The sequence below is a fragment of the Colobus angolensis genome, unplaced genomic scaffold, assembly GCF_000951035.1.
Source record: "Colobus angolensis palliatus isolate OR3802 unplaced genomic scaffold, Cang.pa_1.0 Scaffold535, whole genome shotgun sequence".
In the NCBI taxonomy this organism is placed as follows: Eukaryota; Metazoa; Chordata; class Mammalia; order Primates; family Cercopithecidae; genus Colobus; species Colobus angolensis.
Genome location: NW_012118877.1, coordinates 1 through 15653, shown reverse-complemented (window position 1 = coordinate 15653; position 15653 = coordinate 1). Strand labels below are relative to the sequence as shown.

Sequence of the window (15653 nt, the reverse complement as noted above, 5' to 3'; positions counted from 1 at the left end):
TGACATAATTCACAACTCATTGCCAAGACATCCAATGGGGCCCTAAAATAATGTCTTTTTTTTTTTTAAACCTCATTTCTGTACTTAAACATGGCTTTTCTTAATTGACTCTAAGACCTAACAGCCTTGACCATTCAATCCCCATCTTCGTCCCCACTGTGTGACAACCTCCAGGGCACATCATCTTCTCGACCCACAGGTTCCTTCCTTCCCTTGGCAGTGGCACTCAGAGTGTCAGGAAGGTTGCATCTGTCTCACATGTGGCACACTCCCTGGATTTTCTCAGTAGCACTGACCTCCACCTCCACTGCATTTAAACAGAGCAGAGTTCCAACACCAGACTCGGCCATGCTCCCCTTCCAATATCTTGACATGCTTTCACCCTCCTCTCTCTTTCTCATTTGCATTTTTAGTCTCTATGAAGTTATTTCTCTTTGTCTTTTCAAAAGTAATACGGTTTAGTAGTTTCAGTTACTAGCTGTGTGACCTTGGGAAATACAAGCTCTCTAAGCTTCACTTTTTTCTATGAAAGGAGAATAATAGTAGTATCTATTTCATAGAGTTGTGTGAGAATAATGTAAGATAATATATGTAAAACATGAAAAATAGTGCTGGCACTCAGTAAGCACTTTAATGTTTCACTATTATTTTTATTTTTCTTCTTATGATTACCTTCTTTGAACCATATCTAGGTCCCAACACATGTGAGGCCAAAATCTGGAAGACTTAGAACAGGGACAAGGAATGAGGCGAGGCTGTTGTGTGGTGTGAGTGGCAAGAAAGGATTCAAAACAAGCATGAAAATAAAAATAAAAAAAAATAGAAGATGGTCCTGGCAGAGAATGGTAAAAATTCTTCTTTCAGATTATAAATCAATGAGTAAGTCTTCCTTAGCTGTATTGACTGAATATCCCAATTTTATAGGAAGGCCTGCAGCACACTAAGCAACAGGGAGCTAATGATCCAGACCTTCTTATAGGGTCTGTGGCTCACAAATAACACATGGTGAGAGCGGTTATCTCCACATTAGTTCATATTTGTGTGTTCCCTAGCTCTTTGCTAGTACACGTGGGCTGAGACCATAGTCCTGCCTTCAGAGAGAGGCAAATGTCTTAGGAGGGACACAAGTTAGGTGCTAAGAGAGGTCAACAATGGGAAAGACTGTTTCCTGCTGGAAGCATGAAGACTTCATGGAGGAGGCACACTGAACTAGCCAGGTTTTGAAGCCATTTACAATAATTCAGGACTGTAGCATGCGGAGCTGTGGAGACAGCACGGGGTGAAGGGACACAGCATACAGAGATGGTAATGCTGAAAGAATTAGAAGCAACAGCAGGGAATGAGGCAATAAAGGCAACTGGGAGGCAGGCGAATTTAAAACCTTCCTTAGACACAGGTCCCAGTGGTTGCCACTGGTCAGGTTAAGAGTTGCTCATATTTGACACATAGGTCTTTTGTATTTTCTAAAATTCTCACTTTCACTTCTCTAAGAAAATATGCAAACATATTACCTTACTCAGAGAGGTGAAAATGAAAGAAAAGGAAGCACATATTTTTCCTGTTCTAGGGATCCTACAGCCACAATTCTGTCTGAAGTGATTCCCCTGACAACTCTTAATGGTCTACTGATCCCTGCCCTTCATGATCTCCATTTAGAGGTTGAAGCTGCTGACATGTGTGAGGTGAGGAAGCAGCAGGTCAGAGAATGCTCTATGAAACTAAGCATGGAACTATTTTTCTATAGGTGGGTGACATTTCATTATTTTTTCTGTGACCTAGTAAACTGTTCTCTCAATGTATTTTTTTTTTTTTTTTTTTTGAGAGGGAGTCTTGCTCTGTCGCACGGGCTGGAGTGCAGTGGCCGGATCTCAGCTCACTGCAAGCTCCGCCTCCCGGGTTTACGCCATTCTCCTGCCTCAGCCTCCCGAGTAGTAAGAGTCTCAGATGCAAAGAACTGGATTAATCATAATTCTTGGTTTTTGACATTCTCTTATCATTGGCCCATGCAAGGCTATCGTTAGTTTATTTATTTACTGACTGCTCTGTTTATGTATTTATGTTTTGTTTATGTTTAATATAATAAATGAAGAAACCACCAACCCATCACAAAAACCAGAACAGTGACACTAACTTGCATCCACCTATGTGGTCTTCCTTTATCTTATCCCCAGTTCACCATTTCCTTGCATTCACTTTTACAAAGAATGATCACATCTATATATTTTTAAAAGGTAGAATCTGAGGATTTTGGTTTTATTTGTTTTTAACTTTTTAAAATAAATAGGTTATCATGATGTATATAAAATCTTTTGGGACAATTTTCATTCAATATTATATTGCTTAAATTCTCCATATAGTTGTAGTGCATTCATTTGACTGCTATATAATATTAGACTATGTGATTTTTATCCATAATTTATACTTCATTCTCCTGATAATGAGAAAATGAATTGACTTTATTCCAGTTACTCGTTTAGCTAGATTTTCCATTCCAATAAACATGTATTTGCATTTCCAGAGTCTAAGAAAAAAAAATCAAGAGGAAATCTACTCTTAGTAATATATTCCATAGGCAAGAAGAAATGCTCTGTGGACCACCTGTCCTTACAGATTGGTACTTATACCCTTCTTCCTGTCATTATGAATAATTAAAAGTAGTTATGAAGAAGAAAAGTAAAACTAGAATCTCTGTTTTACCTTATTCCAATTTTAGGGTCCAACATGCCTAGGGTGGTGACCCCTTGTCTCATGGTAGCTCTGACCCTGAATAGCCCTCAAAGATCAGGAATTACCTAATGCCCTGTTGAGTCTGGCTTAGGTCACTTCACAACCCTGTACTTAGCCTTGGCAAGGAGACGAAGCCCATGAACGTGAGAAGCTGACCCAGAGTTGCTGGATTACGCATACAGCCTCATCGAGGGAGAAACCTCTTGTCCCAAAATGGGGAGGAAGAGTGATGGGGGAAAGCTTCCCTGATGGTATGTGCTGGTGTTTAATGCAGCCCAGAACTTGTTCCTAATTCCAAGGCCTGATTCCAAGTTGCAAGTGAAAAAAAGATCTTCATTTTAAGGCAAGCCCCGCTGTTTTGGAGAAGGGGAAGACACCATGTAAGTCTCTATATTAGAGCTGGGTGAAGTAGCTCCCATCTGTAATCCCAGCACTTTGGGAGGCTGAGACAGGCCGACCAATTGAGCCCAGGGATTCGAGACCAGCCTGCATAAAATGGTAAAACCCCATCTCTGAAAAAAAAAAATACAAAAATGTAGCCAGTCATGGTGGTATGCGCTTATAGTCCCAGCTACTCGGGAGGCTGAAGTGGGAAGATCAATTGAGCCCCGGAGGTTGAGGCTGCAGCGAGCCATGAACATGCCACTGCACTCCAGCCTGGGTGACAGAGTAAGGCCCTATCTCAAAAAAAATTTTTTTAAGTCTATATGAGGAGGTAACTGCTATGCTTTATAAATGTTAAAGGCAAAGTAAACATTTCTATCTTTTGATTTTTATCTAAACATCTATGTGTTAGAGCTGATGACTTGTCACTTCAAAATGTCTTTGTGAAGTTAAATGTCTGTTGAGCGAGTCAGGTGATTATGGAATAGATTTTAAACCATTCTCAGTGAGTCAGAAACATGTTCCCAGGTGGTGCTGATGCTGCTGGTTTGGGACCACTCTTTGAGAGTCACTGTTTCAGAATAATGAGAAAGACGACTAATTTAGGAGCAGAGATGACATTTTGTAAGATTAAATAACTTATGGGTAGAGGTGAGACCCAGTAATGTAGGTTTTAATAAGCCCTCCAGGAATATGGACACTAAAGTTTGAGGACCACTGCTCTAAGACAGGCCTATGCCTGAGATCCCCCAGCAGCTTCCTGAATGGCTGCCTCTGACAAAGTGAGAGCAGCTGGCTTGTCTGTAATTTAACATACAGATACACACTGTAGTATACATTTTGAGAACCATTTTTACATATTTCACATCCAAAAGGAGTGAACTGCTTAATTTACTTGGCATAATACTGAGTGGTACTAACCATGCTGTATGTAATTGACAATATGTATTTAACAGCTGTGGTTAAGAGCAGGTGCTAGCATCAGCAGATCCAGGGCTCAAATATCTGCTCTTTCATTAATGACAGTGTGACCTCAGGCAATCACTTAACCTCTCTACACCTCAGTTTACTCACTGTAAAAAGGGACTAAAAGAGTGCCTATCACTGGGAATTTTTGTGAGAATTAAACGTCATAATATGAACTACTATAAGTGCACAGTAAATATTTGTCATCAACATCATTAGCCTACTTATCCATGTGTTTGGTATGTGTGCTGCTAAACACTAAACTTTTCCAATAATTCTTGCATATGGGCACTGCAGACTATTTAAGTAATGTGATTTAAGAAGGAAAGGTATTTATTAAGTGACTAAACTCTAAATACAAGTGATAAGTTATAGATGACCTGGTTTCTCTCAGAAATAGTTAGAAATGGCTTGTTATGTTCACACACTGTTCAAAGTGCCTTACACGCATTCTCATTGAATCTTCATATCAAGCATATGAAAGAGGTACAATTATTATTCCCATTTTACAGGTGAGAAAAGTAGACAACAGGTAACTTGCTGAAGGTCACACAGCCCTTATGTGGGGATCTGAAATATCACAATAAGATTCAAAATATGCCTTAAACACCATGAAAGTACACCTGCATGGAACTCCAAGATTTGGGGCAATTTTGCACCCCCCGCCCCAATTCCACCCAAAGTGTTTGCTGCTCTTGCAAGGGGCACACTGAAACCTTTGAAAATACATTTACAAACAATCTGCAATAAAAAGTTGCAACAAAATTATCACTCCTCTATTCTGTATCCCCTACCAAAGAGCAAACAATTAGTGAACACAGACTATACTAGCAAGGAGACAGACTTTGCACAGTAAACACTGGGGCTGAGTCATTCATCTACTTTCAACAAAGATAATAGGATTGAATCTTCATTCTTAAGCAAAAAGTTAACATAATAGAAATATATTTTAAAGAAGTGTTTCCATTTGAAACATCAAATAGGTAGCGTTTTTTATGGTACAGTCTGAGGACCACCTGCATCAGTATCACCTGGACTCTTTGTTAAAAATACAGATTTTTGACTCATACTCCAGATCCTCTGATTGAACTTTCTTTAAGTCAGTCTCATAATCCATCTTCACAAATTGCCCAGGTGATCTTCTGTGCACGGTAATGTTGTGAAATCCCTACAACAAATGGTTCTTGTTTTCAAATCTGTCTGTTTAGTAACTGTGTCATCTGTCTGCTCTTTCCCATCTTGAATGCTCCACCTAAGGCCATCATCATTTCTCGCCCAGAATTACTGAAACAGCATCACACTATGCCCAGCTGCTCCTTGTGGCCCTGAGCAGTTTGTCTTCCACACTACTCCAGAGGAGAAACCTCATTAGGCAATTCCCTTGTTGAAACTCCTCAATGGCGCCCTGTGTCCATAAAGTCCAAATTCTTTCGCATGATTTACAAACCCTCCATAATCTCTTCAGACTGTCATACCACAACCCCTGCCAATGGAACCATTCACAGTTTCCTGAAGGAGGCATGATATCCTCTAGACTCCCAGTTTTCACACACGCTGTTCCCTCTAGCTGGATTATTTTCCTGTCCCTCTGGGCCTGGCTAACTACTACCTGCTCTTCAGTCTCAGTTTAGCCTTGACCTTTACTTCCTTCAGGAAGGGGATGAGCTGGCCTTCCTTTATCTGACCCCACCCAAAATTTAACAAGTATTTATCACATTGCACTGCCATTGCCTGTTTGCTTCAACATATTTTCCAGTATGCTTGTCAGCTCCTTGAGGGCGTGTTCTTTTGTACCCCAGTGTGTCATGCAGCGTTTAGCACAGAGCAGGTGCTGTTGTTTTGAAATGTTATTTCACAGCATTAAAAGTTTCTCCACCATTGGCATTTAGGAATAGCTCCTCTTTCTCCTATTTTGCCCTTTAGGTTGGATTAACAGACTGGTGTTATTTCCAATTAGGACAAAAATACTCCCTTCCACTCCTACTTCCAGCCTGTATGCCCAAACCACTTAAAAGTCAAGTTTTCAACCCAGGATACCAGCATGCAAAAACCATGCTAACTGCAAAGACCTCTGTCTTGTTCATCACTGCATCCCCAGAGCCAAGAGCACAGAACCTGGCTTATAGGAGACTCAGAAGAATATTTAATGAATGAGCAAAGAAAGGTACCAAAAGAATTTAGATATATGATTGCAGAAATTGTATCATTAACTTTTGAGAAACTGGAAAGGATGGGAGGTAGAAGATTGGAAATGGGCAAAAAGTCTGCAGGTCATGAATGTAGAGAAAAGATAAATTCTGAAAATCACAAACTGTTGTTTGGTGTTGATCTCCAGTAAAATTGTAGAGAAAGTCCTTTAATAATGCAAGAAGGAGCCAGCAAGAGTTCACTGGGTCAGATGTGAAAAACAATCCGCACTTCCTTTTTTTTCTGACAGAGTTTTCATGGCCACATACATCACATATCTGGAGTTCAGCAGGCGTTTAATGCAAACACTTAGGATACTCTTATGAACAAGGTTGACACATGTGCACTGGGTGATAGCACAGTCCAGTACCCACAGGATGTTGACAAATGGACTGTCTATCAACCTCCAGGGAAATCTCTAGTAACACATCACCTGGCCCTGGTGTTGTCCATATCCTATTTAACATGCTTTATTAATGACATGAATGAAATCATGGATGGTGTGGTGTTGACGGCAGACTCCTGATTACACAAAACCTTGAAGGGATAACAAATGCATCGGATGACAGCGTCAGATAATAATGCCACTAGCCACTGTGGACTCAGAGCCTACTCTGTCAAGAACTCTACAGCTGCTATTTCCTTTAATCCTTTCTCCCAAAGACATACAAGTAAAGACCAGGAAACCAAAGTTCTGAGTGATGCTGAGACTCACCCCAAATCACAGAGCTAGTAAGCAACAGAGCTGGCTTGTCTGACATCATTCTGCTTGATCCTTGTGATCAGTATTCACAAAGATCTAAGAACAGGAAACCAAGACAACAATGTTCAATCTAGCCCATCTCAACTATGCGTTAAACACTTTCTACGCTAAGGCACTGGATTGAGAAGGCATGGAGAAACACAGTTCCAATGCTCAAGGGTTTCCTAGGAGGAGTTAGGCTATGCAGACAAACAACCAGGATATAAGTCAGAATACAATGAGTGCACACAGAGAGGGAGGGCATCCAGAGAACACAGAGGACGAAGAAATCTTCTTAGCTAGGGTGAAGGGATGAGGGCAGGGGAACACGTCATGGGAGAGATGACACTTGAGATGGGCCTGATACACCAGGAAGAATATAATGTAGTGTTGGGGGCATGGACAGGAGTTGACCTTAGGTGAAAGAGATCACATGAACTAAAACACAGGGGAAGAAAAACACAGGGCATGTTTAGCATATATATGGAGTTCCTTGTATGGCTAGAATGTAGTGATCAAATGAGAAAATGCAGCCAAAAAGGTGAGTTGTAACCAGAGAGTTGAAAAATGTAAAAACTATGCTATGGGCAAGAGGGAACCATGACATATTGAAGGCAAAAGAGAACCATGACGAGTTTTGTTTGGGGTGGTAACATGAACAGTGACGCTTTATGAAGACAATATGACAGCAGTATCTGAAAGAGAGACCGGAGGCTGGCGGGGAATTCAAGTGACTGTTACAGTTTGGAGATGGGTCATAAGGTAAGGGAGAAGGAACGCTGAAAAAGGAGACCCTTTCCAGGTAGCTCTTAGGTTCACAAAATTAACTGTATAGGTTCAAAATCATTTGACACTCCAGGTGAACCAAATGATTAAAAATAGAAAAAGGATAAAGTCAAGTTAAACATTAAAAAAAAAACCTTTATCTTATGCCATATGCTTGATTGCAGTGTTCCCACATAAAAGAACAAATGAATGGAGATACGTATGTTTGGAAAAGCAAACAAAATGAGAAATACCTCAATCAAATGAAAAGAACAATGTCTCTTATATATTGCCTAAGAATCTGTGAAGAATTGGATAATCTGATAAGAATGGATTGAGGTACTACAAGGTCAATGCTAGATTTACCCTCTGTGTAATTTTCTTTCTTTCTTTCTTTTTTCTTTTCTTTTTTTTTTTTTTTTTTTGAGAGACAGAGTTTCACTCCCATCACCCAGGCTGGAGTGTAGTGGCACAAACTCAGCTCTCTACAACCTCTGCCTCCCGGGCTCAAGTGATCATTTTGCCTCAGCCTCCTGAGTAATTGGGACTACAGGAGCATGCCACCACACCCGGCTAATTTTTGCATTTTTGGTAGAGACATTTTGATGTTGCATTTTTGGTAGAGACATTTTGATGTTGACCAGGCTGGTCTTGAACTCCTGACCTCAAGTGGTCCACCCGCTTTGGCCTCCCAAAGTGCTGGGATTACAGGTGTCTGTAATCTTTAATGTAAACTTCATTTGCAAGCACAAATGTCAATACAATAAAACAAATAAGCTGGGCAAATTTTGGCAATTTCTGGCATCTGCAGGGAGTGTGAGAACAAAAGCAAATGGAGAAATGGAAGGCCTAGTGGCGCTGGGGTTGTTTTTAACTCTGACATGTATTCAAAAAACTCAAATGAGAAAGGAAGAAACAGAATAATGAAGTCACGAGAAAATATTTTCAAGATAAGTGCTGGCAGCACAACAGAGAAATGTCTGGATCAGGTGATGTGGTCAGAGGAAAGCAGGTGGAAAGCAGGTGGAAAGCAGGTGAAACAGCTCCTGCATGCCTGCCCTGGGACACCTGTGCAAGGATCACAGAGGCCAGCGTCCGCCCCAGGAAGGGAAATGCACTTGGGATGCCTCATTCCTACTTGTCTTCCTTCTCGAGCTGGGGCAGAAGCTGATGAGAGGCCAAGAGCTCTGTCTCCAGCAGCAAGCAACAACATTTCACCTCATACCATTGTCTATCAATTGAAAATGATTCTCTCTCTCAAGCTTCTGAACAAAATGTTTTTGAATTCACACTCATCCTTCCAGAAACATTTCTACAAATCCTGGTGTGGTTTATAGCACTTAAAATGAACGAAGCATACTCACGATTGGATTTTGCTCTGCACACAAATTATGCTCTGCATTTCCTTGGACTCCTTTAGTGGAACCTTCCCCAGGATCTCACTGTCAGTGACGTCTGGCACAAAGCACATGTTCCCAGGCCAACCCTTCGCTTGCCCAGCTACTCTGCCCCACCCCCCTACACAAATTAACTTTTAAATTCAAGTGTACTCAGTGTTCTCTACTTTCTCCACCCCTTCCCTCTCCAGCCCACAATGTTCTGTGAAAAACCAAAATAAAATGGAAAAGCAAAGCAGAGTATTACGAAAAATAAATCAAGGCCATTCTTAGGACCATCAGAGAGTGTTTGCATGGCACTAAAAAGAAGAGAAGGAGTAAGCTTTGGAAACAATAGTTTTGAAAATACCCCTAACATATTTTAAAGGGCACATATCTAAGGTTGTAACATTATTTTTAAAGTGCAAGGAAATGTTAAAACACACATTTCAGTACAGTGGTTACCCTTGTGGGAGTCAGAGAATAGGATCTGGGAGGAGTGTGCAGGCAGCTTCCCTGGCGGCAACTCTTAAAGTAGAAGGTGAAATCACAAGTTTTGCTTTATTATTATTCTACGCAGTTCACGCATGTCACATACATTCTCTTTATGCATCACATTATATGTAGTATTTATAAAGAAATAAGGGAGGCAGCAAAACTGAATGTAAAACAAAAGTTAATACAGTGATTACCAGAGAGAAATAAAGAGAGAAGGAAAGAGAAAAGATAACATGTTCTTATTCCTAGAGAGGTTCACATTCTAGTAGAGAAAAGAGCCGTCTAAAAAACTGTTATTAAATATAGCATGGTGACCATAACAATAGAATTTTAAAAAAAACACTGTCTCTAAGGGCATACATAGTATTTAAATTAACAACGATTGCATGTAAATTTCAAATCCCTAAGTGTATTTGCCTTAAAAATATAATTTTACCCTTTATAAGTATCAATATTGCATTACATTTCCTGGGACTCTTCCCACACCCCAGAGTCTAGGTAACATGGTCGTCCTCTGGGCTCCCACCGGACACTGCGTTTCCTCCTGAACATATCACAATGTACAGGGATCCCTGGTTTACTGTTGTACCCAGTGCCTGGGTCACTGTCTAGCACATTAATAAACATTCGTTTAAAAAAACAAATGAGTAGCATTACCAGGTTCAGTTGTTTTAAATGGTAGCTGAGACTGAGAAGAAAAGGAAGGGTGGAAATGCTGAGTTGGAGAATCTTATCCAAAACTTGAGAATGACCCAGTGTTGCATGGGAAAAATCCCTTTACTGTCCCTGGTTCTCTGAGCTGGGCAGTATAGGAGGCTATGGTGAATCTGCAGATTCTAAACCATTGCCCTGTATGCACTAGTGCTTCTAAGCTCGTGGCTTGGATCTTTCACTTCTTCCTCTAACGATGAGGGAAAAGGCATTGGATGTCAGGCAGTAACCCAGTATCAGATACAGACATAGCCTTCATCTTTCAAGAACAGTCAGGCCCGCCAGTAGTCCCTGCAGAAATCAGATCTTCTTGGCAGAGGCTTGCGGAGCCTGCCTATCTCAACCTCAGAGGTGAGTACAAGAAGCCAAACACTCAGGAAGATCCAGTTTCCCTGAATAATGTTGCTGCCATGTAAGACAAGGAAGCATCCCTTCCTCTGAAAGTGCCACAAACTCTCCTGACGGAAAAGAATGCAGCAAATAGAAATGTCAAATGAGACCTCAGAAAGCTCCCCAGATATGACCCGAATATCATGACAGAAGCACCAAGTACCTAACAAACAACTGACGAACTGTGCACCATCAAAGCATGTGCATGCGTGACTAATAACAATGGAATAGAAAGTGGGGCATTATTTTGTTCACAGACTAGCAGAACGTAAGTAAAAGGTCACCATGCTAGTGAGGATATCATTAAGGATTTAATTGTTCCATTGCAACTTTAAAATAGAAGGCTTATTCTAGCTAGGCCATCTGAGTGATATTGCATCTGAAATTATGTTTAGCTAAACATATTCAGCATGTATGAACATACGTTGATTCCAAGTTCCCAGCCTCTCAAGACCTCATTTTAAACCACATCCTACAAATGCTACCCTGCCCCCCCCGCCGCCCGCTCCTTTTCTTCATTCAAGTGACTTGGTATAGTCCTTGATGTACATGCCACGTTTTTTCCAGGGAAAACAGAAGGAAAGAAGAGAATATGCCAGGAAGAAGTGGAAATTAAAGTGACATTAAAATAAAAATAAAGCTGCAAAATATAATCTGGGTCAACTCTTCATGAGTTTTAAAATAAGCACCAGCAGGCTCAGCACATATGGCATTGGTTTTATGTATTTTTTTGGCTCAGATGTCACACAGAATTAGTGCAAAAGGAAAAATCCCAGCATGGGGCCTATTTTTATACAGATTAATCAATCATTTCCCATCTCCTTCTCTCCCATCATTCCCCAAACTTTGAACTTAATGAAAAATGAAATTGCTTTTTTTCAAACTATGTCATGGAAATCCTTTCAGGAAAAAAACCTAACTTAATATTTGAACGTAGATTTTAATCATCACATTTTAAATTCAAGTTATATGTATTAACTAGACTTATGCTATGGCTCAGCCTCTTTTATATTAAACATTTACTGTGGTATCTTACATATCCATTTTGTTAATAGCAACACAATTTCATATATATACATACATACACACATATATATCTAGTTAGCAAAACTACAAAGCCATACATTTGAAAAGAAAAAAACCCCTACTGTATATTTCACTTTTTGTTAGGTACATTCTCATGTACATAAAATCCCACAATTCCCATCAAAGTGTTAAGCACATAGTAGATTTTTAGTAAGTATTTGATAAGAAAGTTGATAGGCTGAATCAAATTGAAACAAATAATTGTTCAAGCTATTAGTTAATGCCTCCCTTGACTACCAGGCATTGTAAAAATGGTGATAATGTTTATAGTATTCATAACACAATAGAAGCTATTTTTTGTATGCTTCTATTCATATATATTCTATTCCTATAATCATATGCCATTGATTATTTCACTGAATTTTCAAAGCAGCCTTATGTGAGTGGTACTCTTACTATCTCCACTACATAGATGAAAGAAAAGTTTTAGAGGGAAGAGTCAGATATTTTGAGGTTAAAAAGAAATCCCATACTATGCTGGGTTTTAGAGGTGGGTGGGGGACTTCATTGCAGATACATTGAGAAAGGGATATGGAGCTTTATACTATTGGTGCAGTAAAAGTTTGGAGAAAGTGTCATCAACATGGTTTCCAGGGTTCCAAAATCATGATCTCTATAGAATTTCTCACACACCCATGTTTGTCTGCTATTCCATCTACTGTTAGAAATTATATTTACGAAATATTAAGTTAATCACCTAAAGCTTGACCCCAGTGACAAAGCCAGGGACAGAGTAGTCCTTGGTACATTCACATTCTCAAAGAGTGGTATCTTTTCACCGTTCTCAGCAATTAAACTTGAACCATGACTAACCATTGGAAAAGATGACATGAACACAGTATGTCCTTTGCCTAAGTAGTCATGAGCACAAAAAAGTAAACAAAGTTAACAATCTAGTATAATGCTGTGTTCACTTTTTTATATGATTAAAGATGAATTTCTCCATGCTGATATAGCATATGTTTTGCTTTTTGTTTAGAGCTGCCAGATGTCAGCTATATATGTGAACAATCTAAATATCTCAATTTTACACAATTTTAAAGTTACAGAACTAAAGTTGGAGTTGCCATAAACATAGTCTTTCTTTTGTTTCTACTAATTAATTTTACCACCACAGGCATTAATCATTTGCCCAGCAGATGAAAATACTTTAAGATGACTCATGTGTTTTACAACACTACAAACCCAACGTTTATGCTCTTGGAATGTACAGTAAAGAGGAAGTGTTAGCTCAGATCAGTTAATAAAAATAAAAAGTTCCACATCCCAATTCCATGAACATTAACTGTTTCAGAATTTCTACTGGATGCCATGTGAGAAAAGTAAATTAAAACTGGCCAGAGAGATGTACTCTCAGTAATTTTCATGGTAATCAGGCAGACATGGGTATTCCCTTTCCTAATCACATGCGCAGACTCTCTCTTGATAATAACCACGTCGTGTTTCAGCCTACACAGAGGCCCATTTCAAACTATGTGCAGTGCCAATTAGCATTAATTGTGGCTGTGTTCATCTATTCCCTTAGCACACCACTGGTAAGGCCAGGCTTTTCATTTACAAATGCAACATGCAATGCTCATGGTTAGAAGAGCATTCTAAATGTAATTGCCAATGGTCAGTCTTTTTCATTTTGGCATCAAATTGACTTACAATTGCACAAATAGACTCATAAATGACAAAGAGTACTTAAAATAACACGTGTATATTTTTAAAAGTTTAGTTATAAGACCATGCATTCAGAATATCTGAGAGGTGAAGATGAAAACTTGTTTTAGGCTCCATTTTGGCCTACCATAACTAACTTACACACACACACACACACACACACACACACACAGTCTAGCCTCTGTGATCCAACGTAATTATTTACTTACTGTGACTAATACTACTTACTTAGAAGGTAAGCTCCGTAGACTTTCATGGCAAACATTGCCTCTGCAAACAACCTCCCAGCACAGACTGGGGTATGTCTTTTGCAGAAATACAGTGTGTGCAGCTCATATCTCAGTAGAGTACAGTCTCAGAGTGGGGTATCCATGGAGACTGAGCCTTCTGCATGTGCAGGGCAAGGAAGTTACTCTGCTAGCACCATAGCAACAGGAGGCAGAGGGAAAGCTAGCCTATCAGGGAAGAGCACAGGGCCTTCTCCCTGGTGACTGCAGTGTTCCAATGAAACCATCGCCCTCATGAATGGACACAAAGCATTTGAAGAAATACCAAATTGTCAAATAGAAGTAAATGCCTACACAACAGTCAAGATGAATCCTTGGACAACATTGGAGCAAAACATATAGAATCTTTCCACATTGATTATAATATCCCAATGGGCAAGCAAGACATTATATCAAACCCCACAGAGCCCTAAATTTTATGGCAAACACAACATTTTGAGAAAAATGCTTGGTGTACTCCAATGAATTCCAGCTATTTAAATATGCACGACAGTTCACAGCACTGCCTAGAAGAGAGGAACAGGGAAGCCTTATTATTCTGAGAGAAAATGGAATACAGAGCTCTCTGGAACAATTCAAGGCAGATTCCCTCTAAATAGAAGTTTGCTCAGAAAAAATGTTTAATAAGCTTCCACCAAAGCTCTCTATTATATCAGAATAATTCTTACTAAGAAGGCATCCGTGACAGAATAGGACTAATGCAGATGAGATGATGAGTGGACATTCAAATGCCTTAAAGTTGTGCTATTCCTAGACTTTCCTTATTTCCCATTTTATAATAATAAAAGTGATCATTTATTGAGCACGTACTGTTAGCCAGGCAAATATTGTCACTACAAACACAGCTGACTGTCAAATGCCAACACCGATTTTTGCAAAGATAGAGGATGTGCATGTTTACCTCTCAATGTTGTGCAGTGCATATTAGGTGATGCATATATTCTGCTACATATCTAACACCTTTCATGATTTTCACAATCACGCAAAGAAACTACATATTAATTATCCCCTCATATTACAGTTAAAGAAAAAGAGAGAATATTTCCTTATGTTACCAAATAAACTCCCCCCAACCCGCCCTGCTCTGCAGGTGACCTGGTCCCCCCTACCTTAATGTCTAAATATAAGGTGAAGAACCCCTCCTCGCGCAATTACCTCTCAGAAAATAAGAAATCCCCTTACATTAGAGTCCTTCCAAAGCCTCTTATTACAGGGTTCTCTCCTAATTACCTCTTTGAACAAAAAGTGCCATTTGCAAAAGACATATCCTTCTGAATTGGCTGCAATAAGTGCTAGTTTTGGTTCCCTTTGGAGATCCAACTGACAGAATTGTTTAAAATGGAAGAGACAAAGAAATTTAAAAACAGATTTTGTAATTATTCGTATGGTATGACTCCTCCAGCCTTTTAATGATCACTTTAAATAGAAATACAGTCAGTGGTTAAGTTGTAGCAATCACAAAAACCTATATTCCTTTTTTTGCTCTCTGAATTCAGGGACTGAATAGCTTTGGATAAGGAGGGATAATCATATATGTATACAAGACATATATGAATGTACAGAAAAACCAGCTGTCCCCTGCTATCTAGTGACAACCTGCTTGCTAGTTGCACACTAATGTCCCTCTCTACTCTCCTTTTCCATAGTAAGTACTCATTTGACTATGATGTCCTGGCGGTAACTGGAAATGACATGGGCCATGGAGTTCAAGGCTATAGTGAGCCATGATCACACCACTGAACTCTAGCCTGGGGAACAGAGCAAGACACTGTCTCTCCAAAATAATAAATAAATAAAACACCTAAAAATCTCATTAGGAAAATTAGGGGAATATATATATATATATATATATATATATATATATATATA

General features: G+C 39.5%; 1 protein-coding gene across 2 annotated transcripts in view; it reads right to left on the bottom strand.

Annotated features, from left to right (window-relative positions):
* SYBU (syntabulin (syntaxin-interacting)) overlaps nt 1–13890 on the bottom strand; it is a 33864-nt gene extending 19974 nt beyond the window's left edge. The window contains exon 1 of one of the 2 annotated variants that reach the window (XM_011961075.1): nt 13726–13890. In XM_011961075.1, the coding sequence (XP_011816465.1) occupies nt 13726–13762 (37 nt within the window). In that variant the 5' untranslated portion in view covers nt 13763–13890. Of the gene's footprint in view, nt 1–9135; nt 9234–13725 lie in introns of those variants that run through there. The other variant, XM_011961076.1, reaches the window with a different exon arrangement.
* Between the last annotated feature and the right edge of the window lie 1763 nt (nt 13891–15653).